Here is a 15423-nt window from a genome sequence, read left to right on the forward strand (position 1 = left end):
TAGGTGTAGCAGTGGAGGTAGAAATGGCCAATGATGGTGTGTACATAGAACCAGCCATTTACATAGTACATTCATTGATTCCCTCCCCACTAGAAAGTTTAACTCATAACCTTCCTTTTACAGATAAAGAAATAGCAGTTCAAAGAAAGGAAGTAGCTTGCCCAGGGTCATCCACAGAGGAGATGGCAGAGCCAGAACTAGAACCTTTCAGAAAAGAGCAGAAAGCTGGGTCTAGGAGTCGGAACTGCTTCTGCAGTGGAGGAAAGGACATAAAGTAGCTTATTCCACCACATTTACTCTGTGGATTCCAGTGACTTCTCTGTTGCCAAATCCAGTGGTTTCTTTACTGTCCTTGGCTTCCTCTGTCTCAGCAATATTGACCGAGTTACCACTCTCCGGAAATGCTTTCTGGTCTTCTTCCAAGACATTGCACACTCCTGGTTCTCCGCCAGCTTCTGGACACTCCTCCTGTCTCTACCGACTCCTCCTCTTCTGTTCCTCAGGGCTGGTTCTCTCTGAGCCCGTTCCCTTCCGGACCACATCCATTCCCGTGGAATTACTTATCCCCCACATGCTGGTGACTCTCAAATTTGTATCTTCAACCCAGATGCCTCCCATGTGTTCCAGCCTCCAGGTTCCAACCATCCACTTGACTTTGGAACACCTCCAACATCACATGTCCTCCAGACATCCAGAGTTGACTGTCTCCCTCGAACACCTGGTGTGGGGCCATGGCACTGGCTCTCCCTGACATATTCAGCACCTACCCAGGCCTTCCCAAGAAGACCAACCCTCCCTCTCCACCACCCCCATCCTATCTCTCCTGGCAGATGGCAGCACCATATGTACCTCTGCTCAAGCCAGAAACATGCCCTCCTCCCTGTCCTGCGTCAGGCCTGCTTTGTCAGTCTCCAGTGGTCTTCTGACTCCGTCCTCCTTGCCCCATTGCCTGGCCCCCACCTGCGCTCACCTTTGTGTCCTCCTTCTAGGTCTCCTCACTTGCACTTTAATTCCCTTCTCCTCTGATAGACACAGACAGAGGCTGCCTCTTCAAATGGGAATCATGTCCCTTCTCTGATGAAAACTTTTCAGTAGCTCCACATGGCACTGAAAAGAAAATCCAGGCTCCTTCTGCTGCCCTCCCTGTCTCCCCACTTCCTCTCGCATGCTGCCCAGCCCCTCTTACCCTCTCACAGTTCCCAGCTCTTTTCCTTCACAGGGTCTTTGCACGTGCTGTTCACTGTGTCTAGAAACTTCCCCTTTGGGTCTTAGGTGTGGCCTTAGTCAACTCCAGCCTCCATAACAAATTACTGCAGACGGAGTGGCTTAAACAGAAGTTTATTGTCCTACAGCCTGGAAGTCAGAATCCAAGGTCAAGGTGCTGGCAGGTTTGGTTTTTTTGAGGCCCCTCTCCTTGGTTGCAGGTGGCCACCTTCTTGCTGTCCCTACCTGGCCTTTCTTCTGAGTGTCCCTGTATGTGTCCACATTTCTTATAAAGATGCCAGTCATGCTGGATTTGGGCCACCCACTTGGCTTTTTTGTTGTTGTTGTTGTTTTTCTTTTTGGTCACATCTGAGGCATATGGAAGTTCCCAAGCCGGGGACTGTAGAGATTGAATCTAAGCCACAGCTGTGACCCAAGCCACTACACCACAGTGGGAACTGTCCAAATGACCTCATTTTAATTTAATCACCTCTTTAAAGGCCCTCTCTCCAAGTTCAGTCACATTCTGAGGTACTGGATGTTAAGGCTTCAACACATGAATTTGAGGGGACACAATTCAGCTCATAACACCCCTTTATCTAAGGTAGGGCCCCACCTAGTTCTCTCATTACCCTGTGTCCATTGTAGCACTTACAAATGATCATTCTATGTTTTTTGGATTTTGTGACATATACCAGAGTGTCAGTTCCAGGAGGGCCAGAGCCTGCCTGTTTTATTTAACTATTTTCACCCCCACATCCTAGCATGTTGAAGACCTTTGATAAATATTCCCAAAGGAATAAGCAACTAACAAATGGTGTCCTGAATCTTCTTGCTGCTGGCCAGGCTCCTTCCCTCCAGGTTTCTCTGCAGGAAGCACTTATCCAGGGGCAAGGCCTTGGACAGCTGTCCAAGCAGTGCCCACCTTTTCTGTCATAGGTCGGAAGCCAATGACCTGGCCCTCAGGCTGGCACGCCAGTACACAGGACACTGGGACGTGGTGGTATTAGACCAGTAAGTGCTGTTTCCAGAGTATGGGCCTGCCGCTTTTTGAGGATCAGTGAGGTTCTGGCTTGGGGTGCCTTGGGCAGGAGAGATGAGGGCCTGGGCTATTGGAGGGAAGCATGGGAACCTGGCTGCATAGACGTTCCCCACATACAGCAGGCAGCATTTCCCCCCGGGCTTCTCTTGTGTGACAGCAGCTTCTGGGGAGCAGACGATGCTTTAAAGAGTGGTAAGAGCTGGTCCCACATTTTAGGTATTAAAACTGGCTCCCACTGTATTGAGTATCTTCTGTACCCAGGACCCAGGCCTGGGGTAAGAGCCTTATCACATTTAAGATTCATTACAGCCATGAAGGAGGACCATCCCCCACTTTACAGAGGAGGGAATGAACCCAAAGATTGTAATGATTAGCTGCCGTTAAGCAGCTAGTAAGTGGCCTTTCCGGAGGGCTTGCTGACTCCAAGGCCTGTGCTCATTCCTGGTCCTCAGACTCAGAGGCTATCAGATTGGTCTTCCTTGAGTGTCTCCTGAGGCGGGGAGACACTTGTCAGGGCCAGACCAGGGAATACGTGCCTCCTAAGCCTGAGCCCACTCTCCTTTTTTCTCCCCAGTGCCTACCACGGTCACCTGAGCTCCCTGATCGACATCAGTCCCTACAAGTTCCGGGACCTGGATGGCCAGAAGGAGTGGGTCCACGTGGTATGCGCTGCCCAGGTGGGCAACAGATCGGGGCTCGTGGCCCAGCCAGGATGACATGGTGCTGTCACTCCCCACAGGCCCCTCTCCCAGACACCTACCGGGGCCTCTACCGGGAAGACCACCCCAATCCAGCTGTGGCCTACGCCAGCGAGGTGAAACGTGTGGTCAGCAGCGCACAGGAGAAGGGCAGGAAGGTAACCTCATCTGTGAGGATCTGGTCCAGCAAACAATGAATGCTGTTATTCCTGGGCTGGATCTTGGGGACCCTGAGAGAAATCGGAACCAGGGCCTGCCCTTGGGGAATCTAGTTGGGGGGTTAATTGCTCAGTGAGAGTTTCAGTAGAGATATGCCCTGGGCATTACTAGAGTCCAGGGGCCTAGGCTTGACTAGTATGGGGGTGAAGGGGCCCCCGAGGAGGGGGTGCTGCGTGACTTCAATTATACATGGTGAGTAGGAGTTAGCCATTCAAGGTGGGGTAGCAGGTAGACAAAGAAAGGCATCCTCAACAGAGGGGCTGCCTCTGAGGAACCACATGAGTGTGGGGCCAGGCTGAGCAGCCAGGAGATGAGGCTAGACAGGCAGCAGGACCGTAGGCCGGAGGACTGCAAGTACCCTCTAGCTGAGGGGCTAGAGGCCATGGGGAACCTTTACAGACTTTTTTTTTTTTTTTTGCCTTTTCTTGAGCCGCTCCCGCGGCATATGGAGGTTCCCAGGCTAGGGGTCCAATCGGAGCTGTAGCCACTGGCCTATGCCAGAGCCACAGCAACGCGGGATCCGAGCCTCATCTGTGACCTACACCACAGCTCACGGCAATGCCGGATCGTTAACCCACTGAGCAAGGCCAGAGATTGAACCTGCAGCCTCATGGTTCCTAGTCGGATTCATTAACCACTGCGCCACGACGGGAACTCCACCTTTATAGACTTTTAAGAGAAATAAGACCAGGGGATACACTTGAATGGGGCCAGTCTGGGGGCAGGTGACAAGGAGGCCCTGTTGGCGCCAGTGAGCCATGGGAAGACCCACCCAGGGCAGCATAGTGGAGATGGATTGCAGGGCAGAGACAGGAGAGAGGTGTCGTACCCTGAAGGGCAGCGACTACAGCAGCAGCAGAGGGGAGGATTGGTGTGAGGGCTCTCCGGAAGGCTTTACTGAACACAACAAAGACAGGCCAGAAAGGTTGGCAGAGCCAAATCCAGGAAGCCTGGCCTGTGCATTTCAGATGCTCTGCACCTACATATATAAAACCAGAAAAGAGCTTGCTCCAGTGGCAGCATGAGTCAGGGACCGGTTTCCCACCCCACTGGCCCCTGCTTCATCCCAGCAGTAGCCTCTGAAGTGACTCTAAGGCAGAACACAGGTTGGAGATCATCACTATAAGCAAAAGGGTCATTGAGGGGCTTTAAACAGGACAGTGACAAGCTCAGCATCCAGGTAGAGGTATCACCCTGGTGGCCAGTGGAGGGTGGACTGGAAAAGGTGTCCAGTTAAAACACACCTGCAAGAGGCCAAGGCAGAAACTGGCAGATATGCCAGGAGGCAGGGGAGTCCAGGCGGAAAGGAAAAGTGGGTGCAGAGGTATTACAAGGAGTAGAGTCAGAGACTGTGCTGATGATGGATGAAGAAGGAGGCAGATCAAGGATGGGGCCAGATTTCTGTCCTAGGTAGGAGGGATGGGACACTAATAGGGGAGAAGTCGGTGGATTTTGTCTGGAGCAGGCCAAGTATAAGGGATCTGGAGGCATCCAGGTGGTAAGAATTGATTCAAGGCCTGAAAAAATGATGTCAGACCCTCAGATGTGATGTGGGACCCAAAGTGGGGGTACAGTGATAACTAACTTATCCTGCTGGGAGCCAGCACTGAGCCAGCACCAGCAGGCCACTCTTGACTTGCCTGCAGCTCAGCCCCTCCACTGTGGCATTCCCTCCTCCTCCACAGATTGCAGCGTTCTTTGCCGAGTCTCTGCCCAGTGTGGGAGGGCAGATCGTTCCCCCGACTGGCTTCTTCCCGGAGGTGGCAGAGTGAGTAGATGGGAGAGGCTGCCCCAGGGAGGGCAGGGCTCTAGTGGGGTTTCCCAACTTTTGTTCCCAATCCCCACCTCAGCCTGGCCTGTTTACCAGAATTTTCAGACAAAGCTCCTGAAAAAAATAGTGACTCTGAGAAGGCCACTTGTCTATGGTTCCAGCTTGGCAGATCCAGGCTTCAGAGTCCCAAGACCTCCCAGCTTCTGGTCTGCTCCCTGTCACCACAGTCCCCTGTCAGCCATGTGTCTTCTGCCACAGGCACATCCACAAGGCCGGAGGGGTCTTTGTTGCAGATGAGATTCAAGTGGGCTTTGGCCGAGTGGGCAAGCACTTCTGGGCCTTCCAGCTGCAGGGGGAAGACTTTGTCCCCGACATTGTCACCATGGGCAAGTCCATTGGCAATGGCCACCCTGTGGCCTGCGTGGCCACAACCCAAGCTGTAGCAAGGGCATTTGAAGCCACCGGCGTCGAGTACTTCAACACGGTGAGTGAGACTCCAGGGCCAGGAAGCACCGGGGGTGGCTTCCATACAGACAAGACCACTACTTCTCACTCACTTTTTTGGTAACTTTTCATAAATATAAGTTATGTTAACATGCAGTGGGTTTTTTTATTTTTAAATAGCTTTTTTTAAATTAAGTTTTATTGGAATATAGTTTACTTACAATGTTGTGTTAGTTTCAAGTGTACAGGGAAGTGAATCAGTTATACATATGTTCATTCCTTTTCAGATTATTTTCCCATATAGGTTATTACACAGTATTGAATAGATTTTCCTGTTCTATATGCTTGTTACTTACCTATTTTATATACAATACTGTGTATATGTTAATCCTGTCCTCCTAATTTACCCCTCCCCCTCCATTTCCCCTTTGGTAATCATAAAATCTTTGAGTCTGTTTCTGTTTTGTGATTAAGTTCTGTTATTTTTATTGGATTCTATATTGGTGATCTCATATGATATTTCTCTTTCTCTGACTTACTTCACTTAGTATGATAATCTCTAGGTCCATCCATGTTGCTGCAAATAGCATTATTTCGTTTTTTTTGTGGCTGAGTGGTATTCCAATGTGTATATATGCCATTGGCTGAATGGTATTCCATTGTGTCCATGTCTTAATCCATTAGTCTGTTGATGGACATTAGGTTTCTTCCATGTCTTGGCTACTGTAAATAGTGCTGCTGTGAACATTGGGATACATGCATCTTTTAGAAATATGGTTTTCTCCATCTATATGCCCAGAAGTAGGATTAGTGGATCATATAGTACTTCTGTATTTCATTTTTTAAGGAGTATCCATACTGTTCTCCATAGTGGTTGCACCAGTTTACATTCCCATCACTCGTGTGGGAGGGTTCCCGTTTCTCCACACTCTCTCCAGCATTTGGCATTTGAGGATTTTTTTTTTTTTTTGGTCTTTTTGCCATTTCTTGGGCCGCTCCCGCGGCATGTGGAGGTTCCCAGGCTAGGGGTCTAATCAGAGCCGTAGCCACCAGCCTACGCCAGAGCCACAGCAACATGGGATCCGAGCCACATCTGCGACCTACACCACAGCTCACGGCAATGCCGGATCGTTAACCCACTGAGCAAGAGCAGGGACTGGACCCGCAACCTCATGGTTCCTAGTCGGATTCGTTAACCACTGCGCCACGACAGGAACTCCGAGGATATTTTGATGATGGCTAGTCTGACTGGTGTGAGGTGGTACCTCATTATAGTTTTGATTTGCATTTCCCTAATAATTAGTGATGTTGAGTATTTTTTCATTTGCTTTTTGGCCATCTGTCTTCTTTGGAGAAATGTCTGTTTAGATCTTCTGACCATTTTTTAATTTAGTTATTTTTATATAAGGCTGCATGAGATGTATATATTTTGGAGATTAATCCCGTTGCTTCATTTGCAAATATTTTCTCCCATTCTGTGGGTTGTCTTTTTTTTTTATGGTTTCCTTTTCTGTGCAAAAGCTTTTAAATTTAATTAGATCCCATTTGTTTATTTTTGCTTTTGTTTCCTTTGCTTTCTTCTAGGAATTTTATGGTTTCAAGTCATCTAGGTCCTTAATCCATTTTGTGTTTATTTTTGCTTATGTTATGAAAAATGTTCTAATTACATTCTTTTATATGTAACTGTCCAGTTTTCCCAGCACCACTTTTTTTTTTGCCAGCCCCACTTACGGAAGAGACTGTCTCTTCTCCATTGTATATTCTTGCTTCCTTTGTTATAGATTAGTTAACCATAAGTATGTGGGTTTATATTTGGGCTTTCTATTCTGTCCCATTGATCTATGTGTCTGTTTTTGTGCCAGTACCATACCAGTTTTTGGTGGTAGAGGTGGTGGTGGGGTTTCCATTGTTGTTTGCTTGGGATTGTGTGTGTGTGTGTGTGGTGTTTTTTTGTTTTGCTTTGGTTTGGTTTGGTTTTGCTTTTTAGGGCCATACCAGCAGCATATGGAAGTTCCCAGGCTAGAGGTTCAATCAGAGCTGCAGCTGCCAGCCTACACCATAGCCACAGCAACACAACCTATACCACAGCTCATAGCAATGCCAGATCCTTAACCCACTGAGTGAGGCCAGGGATTGAACCATCATCCTCATGGATACTAATTGGGTTCGTTATCAGTGAGCCACAGCAGGAACTCCAGTACCATACTGTTTTTATGACTGTAGCTTTGTAATATAGTCTGAAGTCAGGGAGCTCTGTTTTTCTTTCTCAAGATTGCTTTGGCTGTCCAGGGTCTTTTGTGTTAGAAGTTTAAAACATTCTGTTCTACTTCTATGAAAAATGCCATGGATAATTTAATAGGGATTGCACTGAATTTGTAGATTGACTTAGTATGGTGATTTTGACAATATTGATTCGTCCAATCTAAGAGCATGGTACATCTTTCCATCTGGTTGTGTCATCTTCAATTTCACTGTGTTATCAATATCTTAAAGTTTTCAGAGTACAGGTCTTTTGCCTCTTTAGGTAGGTTTATTCCTAGGTATTTATTCCTCTTTGATACAATAGTAAATGGGATTGTTTCCTTAACTTCTCTTTCTGATCTTTCATTGTTAGTGTATAGGAATGCACGAGATTTCTGTGTATTAATTTTGTATCCTATAACTTTACCAATTTTATTGATGAGCTTTAGTAGTTTTCTGATAGCATCTTTAGGATTTTCTCTGTATAGTATCATGTCATCTGCAAACAGTGACAGTTTTACTTCTTCTTTTCCAGTTTGGATTCCTTTTATTTCTTCTCTCATTACTGTAGTGAGGATTTCCAAAACTATAGAATAAAAGTGGTGAGAGTGGACATCTTTATCTTGTTCCTGATCTTAGTGGAAATGCTTTTCACCATTTAGAATGAATGGCCTTTACTTTGTTGAGGTAGGTTCCCTCTATGCTCACTTTCTGGACAGTTTTTATCAAAAATGGATGTCGAATTTTGTCAAAAGCTTTTTCTGCATCTATTGAGATGACATATGGTTTTTTGTTTGTTTTTATTTTTTAGGGCAACACCCATGGCATGTGGAGGTTCCCAGGCTAGGGATCTAATCAGAGCTACAGCTGCCAGCCAACACCAGAACCACAGCAACACCAGATCCAAGCCGCATCTGTGACCTACACTATCGCTCATGGCAGTGCCACATCCTTAACCCACTGAGCAAGGCCAGGGATCGAACCCGTAACCTCATGGTTCCTAGTCAGATTCGTTTCTGCTGCGCCACAACAGGAACTCCGAGATGACTGTGTGGTTTTTATTCTTCTGTTTGACAATGTGGTATAGCACAGCATATTTTTCAAATTTCTCAGTTTTAATTTCTATACAGTAAGTGTCAATAGATATTATCCAAATAAATAAAAGCTCTTCGGCTTCCTCAATAATTTTGGAGAGTATAAAGGGATTCTAAGACCAAAAGTTTGAGAACCACTGCGTTATCATTCAGTTGGAGGTTTTTCACATCTTTTTAACTTCTGACTGACACTGAAGTCAAAGGTCATGTCTTGTGTGGTACTTATTCTCTTGATACTTAGTATGTAAAGTGTGTTGAGGTACTTGGTTGTTCTGCACATCCTTGAGAAAAATGTATGTTCTCTAAATGTTGTTTGTGGAACTCTCTGAAGGTCTCTTAGGCCACACTTGTTAATCATGTTGTTTGAATCTTCTGTATTCTTGCTGGGGTTTTTTCCTCTTAACCTATTAGTAATTGAGGACTATGTTGAAATCTCACACTGTGATGAAAAACTGATTTTTTCCTGATTTTTTCACATTTTTTTAATACTATTAATTTTTGCTTCATATATTTTGAGACTATTAACCGTGTGTATACAGATGTATCTATTTTTGTGTGTGTTCTTAGGGCATTGAATCTTTTTCTTGATTGAGGTGTAACCAATGTATAACATTTTATTTGTTTCAGATGTACAACATAATGATTCAATACTTATGCGTATATATATATGTATAGTATGATCACCACAATGATTCTAGTTAATAGTTAACATTCATCACCACACAGTTACAGGTTTGTTTTGTTTTTTTTTCTTGTGATGAGAACTTTAAAGATTTACTCTCTTGGAGTTCCCCTGGTGGTGCAGCGGTTAATGAATCTGACTAGGAACCATGAGGTTGTGGGTTCGATCCCTGCCCTTGCTCAGTGGGTTAATGATCTGGTGTTGCCGTGAGCTGTGGTGTAGGTCACAGACGCAGCTCAGATCCCGCGTTGCTGTGGCTCTGGCATAGGCCAGGCTACAGCTCCGATTAGTCCGTGGGAAGCGGCCCTAGCAAAGGCAAAAAGACAGAAAAAAAAAACAAAACAGATTTACTCTCTTAGCAGCTTTCATCCATACAATACAGCATTGTTAACTACAGCCACTATGGTACACATTACATTCCTGGGACTTAATTATTTTATAACCGCAAGTTTGTGGAGTTCCCATCGTGGCTCAGCAGTAACGACTCTGACTAGTATCCATGAGGACATGGGTTCGTTCCCTGGCCTTGCTCAGTGGATTAAGGATCCAGCATTGCCATGAGATGTGGTATAGGTCACAGACGCAACTTGGATCTGGCATTACCTTGGCTGTGGTGATTTGACCTCTAGCCTGGGAACTTCATCATGCTGTGGCTGTGGCCCTAAAAAACTTTTTTTAAAAAGGCTGAAAGTTTATACTATTTGATCTCCTTCACCCATTTTGCCCATCTCCACCTTTGGCAATCACCAGTCTGTTCTCTGTATCTAAGAGTTCAGGGGTTTTTTGGTTTGGGCCGGGGGTGGGGAGGTTGTTTTTTGTTTTCTTTTTTGTTTGTTTTTTAATTTTTTTTACAGAATAAAATACATATATTTAAACACAGTTACATTCACACAGATTATTATATCATGGATCTTAAGAAACAGATTAAGTGACTCCCTCTGGAGAAGTGGAATGGAAAATATACTGAGACAAATAGGAAATTTATTCTATGCTTATCCCATTTTGTATGGCTTTCATCTTTACTATTTAGTATTCTCTATTACATTTCAATTTTTATTTAAAAATTAGCATATTAAAATTGTGTATATTATGCAACTAAAATTTATAAAGAAAAAGCGGAGTTCCCCTCGTGGCGCAGTGGTTAACGAATCTGACTAGGAACCATGAGGTTGTGGGTTCAGTCCCTGCCCTTGCTCAGTGGGTTAACGATCCGGCATTGCTGTGAGCTGTGGTGTAGGTCACAGACGCGGCTTGGATCTCGCATTGCTGTGGCTCTGGCGTAGGCCAGGGGCTACAGCTCCGATTCGACCCCTAGCCTGGGAACCTCCATATGCCGCGGGAGCGGCCCAAAGAAATAGCAAAAAGACAAAAAAAACAAAAAAATTAAAAATAAAAAAATATAAAGAAGAAAGCCTTATATACCATTAAATATTTTATATAGCATAATAAAAAGAATAACTTAACTGGTAAGAATAACAAAAATAATACACCCTCTGAAAATAATTAAAATATAAAATGCATAAATTGGTTAAAAAACAGCATAACTATATAAATATGTCCTCACAATTTGTTACATCTTATTGATTCTTCACTGTAGGCATTACACCATTCTAGGTGATGTGATAATAAACAAGACATTATAGACCTTACATTGTACCATGGAGAGAAATGGTTATTAACAATGCAATTGTAGAACTGTATTATTTAATTGTACAGTTGCATTATTTAATTACAATTATCATAAGTTCTTTGATGGAGAGGAAATCAGATCTAAGGAGACTTCAGCATTCCAAGAATGATGTCAAATGACCCCCCTTCATAGTGGATTATGCACTTATTTACTATGAGATATATTTCTTCTCCAGAGATTCCTTGTTTGTATCAGTTGTAGATTTTTGGTTTGCAGTTATTCTGAAGTTTTGATATAAGAGTCTGTATGTATATGAGATTGTTTTAAGTTGTTGTTCTCTTAATTGCAAGTTCATTTCCAGTGTCCTGCATTTGTACCCACCTCTTCTCATGATTTCTGATTTTGGTGGTATAATTATGCATGGATGATTTTGTATCTTTACTGTATATATACCTTTACTGGTGAGCCTTGTCTTTGTGGAATTTTTGTTTCCTGTTGCTGTCTTTTCTTTTCTGCCTAGAGAAGTTCCTTTAGTATTTGTCATAAGGCTGGTTTGGTGCTGCTGGATTCTCTCAGCTTTTGCTTATCTGTGAAGGTTTTCATTTCTCCTTCAAATCTGAATGAGAGCCTTGCTGGGTAGAGTAAAATTGGTTGGAGGTTTTTTCCTTTCATCACGTTAAGTAAATCATGCCACTCCCTTCTGGCCTGCAGAGTTTCTGCTGAAAAATCTGCCGATAACCTTATCGGGGTTCCCTTGTATGTTACTTGTTTCTTTTCCCTAGCTGCTTTCAAGATTTTCTCTTGATCTTTAATTTTGGTCAGTTTGATTAATATGTGTCTCGGTGTATTCCTCCTTGGGTTTATTTTATATGGTACTCGTTGTGCTTGCTGGATTTGAGTGAGTGATTCCTTTCCCATGTGAGGGAAGTGTTTGGCTATTATCTCTCGGAATATTTTTTCTGTCCCCTTCTCTCTCTCTCTTCTCCTTCTGGCACCCGTATAATACGGATGTTGGTGCGTTTAACGTTGTCCCAGAGTTCTCTGAGACTCTCTTCATTTGTTTTCAATCTTTTGTCTCTTTTCTGTTCTGCATCCGTAATTTCCACTAAGCTGTCCTCCACCTCACTTATTCGTTCTTCTGCCTCCTGTATTCTGCTGTTGGCTGCTTCTAGTGAATTTTTTATTTGTTATTGTATTTTGCATCTCTTCTTGTTTAAGTTTTATATCTTGTATCTCTTTGCTCAGTGTTTCCTGTAAGTTATCCATCTTTGCCTCCAGTTTATTTCCAATGTCTTGCATCATCTTCAGCATCAACAGTCTATATAGTCTTTTTCCTGGAGGCTGAGAATCTCCTGATCACTTAGCTGATTTTCTGGGGTTTTTCCTTTCTCCCTCATCTGAGTTATAGTTCTCTGTCTTTTCATTTTTATAGGTTTTTGGTGTGGTGACGTTTTTACAGATAATAGAGTTGTAGCCTCTCTTACTTCTGGTGTCTGCCCCCCTTGTGGCTGCAGTTGGTATGGGGGGCTTGCTGTAGGCTTCCTGATGGGAGGGGCTGATGCCTGCCCACTGGTAGGTGGAGCTGATTCTAATCCCTCTGGCGGGTGGGGCTTAGTCTCTGGATAGGATTAGAGGCAGCTGTGTGCCTGGGGGGCTCTTTAGGCAGCCTGTTTCCTGAGGGGCGGGGCTGTGATCCCACCTGGATTGTTGTTTGCCCTGGAGCTTCTCAGTGCTGACTGACAGTTGGGGCCAGATTTTCCCAAAATGGCCACCTCCAGAGAAACGCATGCTGCTGAATATTCCTGAGAGCTTTGCTTTCAATGTCCATCCCTCACAACAAGCCACATTCACCCCTCTTTTCCCAGGATGTCCTCCAAGAACTGCAGTCAGGTTTGACCCAGATTCCTACGGAGACCCCACTCTGCCCTGGAACCCAGTGCACGTGAAAGTCCATTTGCACCTTTTAAGAATGGGGTCTCCGTTTCCCCCAGTCCTGTGGAGCTCCTGCACACAAGCCCCACTGGCCTTCAATGCCAGATGTTCCAGGGGCTTTTTCTCCCAGTGTCGGATCCCCGCACGTGAGTGTTTGATGTGGGGCTCAGAACTCTCACTCCTGTAGGTGAGTCTCTGTGAGCCAGTTAGTTTTCAGTCTGTGGAGCTTCCCACCGTGGAGGTACAGGGTTGTTTTATATTGCAAAATCGCCCCGCCTACCTCTTGATGTGGCCTCCTCTTTTTCTTCTGGAGTAGGGTATCTTTTTTAAGGTTTCTGGTCCATTTGGGTGGAGATTGCTCACCCTTTAGTTGTGAGTATTGTTTTTAGGAGAGAAGTTGAGCTCCAGTCCTTCTATTCCACCATCTTAATCCTGTTTGTAGACTTTTTGATGGTGGCCATTCTGGCCCAGTGTAAGGTGGTACCTCATAGTGGTTTTGATTTGCATTTCTCTAATAATGAGTGATGTTGAACATCTTTTCATGTGTTTTTTAGCCATCTGTATGTCTTCTTTATAGAATTGTCTGTTTAGATCTTCTGCCCATTTTTTGATGGGGCAGTTTGTTTTTTTGGTATTGAGATGTAGAAGGTGTTTATAAATTTTGGAGATTAATCCCTTGTCAGCTCCTTCATTTGCAAAGATTTTCTCCCATTCTGTGGGTTGTCTTTTTGTTTCGTTTAGTGTTTCCTTTGCTGTGCAGAAACTTTTAAGTCCCATTTGTGTATTGTCGTTTTTATTGTCATTACTCTAGGAGGTGGATCTGAGAAGATATTGCTGTGGCTTGTCAGAGAGTGTTCAGCCTGTGTTTTCCTCTAAGAGTTGTATAGTATCCAGTCTTATATTTTGAGTTGATCTTTGTGTATGGTGTTAGGAACTGTTCTAATTTCATTCTTTTACATGTAGCTGTCCAGTTTTCCCAGCACCACTTATTGAAGGGACTGTCTTTTCTCCATTGTATATTCTTGCCTCCTTTGTCATAGATTAGTTGACTGTAAGTGTGTGGGTTTAATTCTGGGCTTTCTAGCCTGTTCCACTGATCTATATTTCTGTCTTTGTGCCAGTACTATACAATTTTGATGACTGTAGCTTTGTAGTATAGTCTGAGGTCGGGGAGCCTGATTCCTCCAGCTCCATTTTTCTCTCTCAGGATGGCTTTGGCTATTCTGGATCTTTTGTGCTTCCAAACAAACTTTAAAATATTTTGTTATTTTAGTCTTTGAAAAATGCCATTTGTAATTTGATAGGAATTGCATTAAATCTATAGATTGCCTTTGGTAGTTAGTATAGTCATTTTGACAATAATGATTCTTCCAATCCAAGAACGTGGTATATCTTTCCATTGGTTTGTGTCACCTTTGATCTCTTTCATCAGCATCTTATAGTTTTCGGGGTACAGGTCTTTTGTCTCTTTAGGGAGGTTTATTCCTAGGTATTTCATTCTTTTTGATGAGATGGTAGATGGGATTGTTTCCCTAATTTCTCTTTCTGCTCTTTCATTGTTAGTATATAGAAATAGTCGATTTCTGTGTATTAATTTTGTATCCTGTGACTTTGCCAAATTCATGGATGAGCTCTGTTTTCTGGTAGAGTCTTTAGGATTTTCTAGGTATAGTATCATGTCATCTGCGAACAGTCATAGTTTTGCTTCTTCCTTTCCAATTTGGATTCCTTTTATTTTTCTTTTCTGATTGCTATGGCTAGGACTTCCAAAACTATGTTGAATAGTAGCAGCAAGAGCAGACATCCTTGTCTTGTTCCTGATCTTAGGAATTCTTTCAGTTTTTTCACCGTTGAGAATTGTGTTAGCTGTGGGTTTGTCAGGTATGGCCTTTATTATGTTGAGGGAGTTTCCCTCTCTGCCCACTTTCAGAGGGTTTTTATCAGAAATGGAGTTTGGATTTTGTCAGATGCTTTTCTACATCTATTTTTTAAGATTTTTATTTTTTCTATTACAGTTGATTTACAGTGTTCTATCAATTTCTGCTGTGCAGCAAAGTGACCCAGTCATGCATATATATATATATATATATATATATACACACACACATTCTTTTTCTTATATTATCTTCCATCATGTTCCATTGCTGGTGACTAGAGTTCCTTGTGCTACACAGCAGGATCTCATTGCTTATCCACTCCAGATGCAACAGTTTGCATCTTCTAATCCCAAATCCCCAGTCCATTCCCCTCCCTTCCCCTCCCCCATTCTGCATCTGTTGAGAGGATCGTATGGTTTTTATTCTTCAGTTTGTTAACATGGTGTGTCACTCTGATTGATTTGCAGATATTGAAAAATCCTTGCATCCCTGGGATAAATCCCACTTGATCATGGCGTACAATCTTTTTAATGTATTACTGGATTGCGTTTGCTAGTATTTTGTTGAGGATTTTTGCATCTATGGTCATC

The 15423-nt window shown here is 43.8% G+C and overlaps 1 protein-coding gene across 4 annotated transcripts in view; it reads left to right on the forward strand.

Moving 5' to 3' along the window:
• PHYKPL (5-phosphohydroxy-L-lysine phospho-lyase) overlaps positions 1–15423 on the forward strand; it is a 29677-nt gene that overhangs the window by 4156 nt on the left and 10098 nt on the right. For all 4 annotated transcript variants that reach the window (XM_047777943.1, XM_047777944.1, XM_047777947.1 and 1 more), the window contains exons 4-8: positions 2143–2217; positions 2820–2907; positions 2985–3101; positions 4848–4930; positions 5192–5417. In XM_047777943.1, coding sequence (XP_047633899.1) covers positions 2143–2217; positions 2820–2907; positions 2985–3101; positions 4848–4930; positions 5192–5417 — 589 coding nt within the window. The remainder of the gene's footprint in view (positions 1–2142; positions 2218–2819; positions 2908–2984; positions 3102–4847; positions 4931–5191; positions 5418–15423) is intronic.

The sequence above is a fragment of the Phacochoerus africanus genome, chromosome 4 (genome assembly GCF_016906955.1).
Source record: "Phacochoerus africanus isolate WHEZ1 chromosome 4, ROS_Pafr_v1, whole genome shotgun sequence".
In the NCBI taxonomy this organism is placed as follows: domain Eukaryota; kingdom Metazoa; phylum Chordata; class Mammalia; order Artiodactyla; family Suidae; genus Phacochoerus; species Phacochoerus africanus.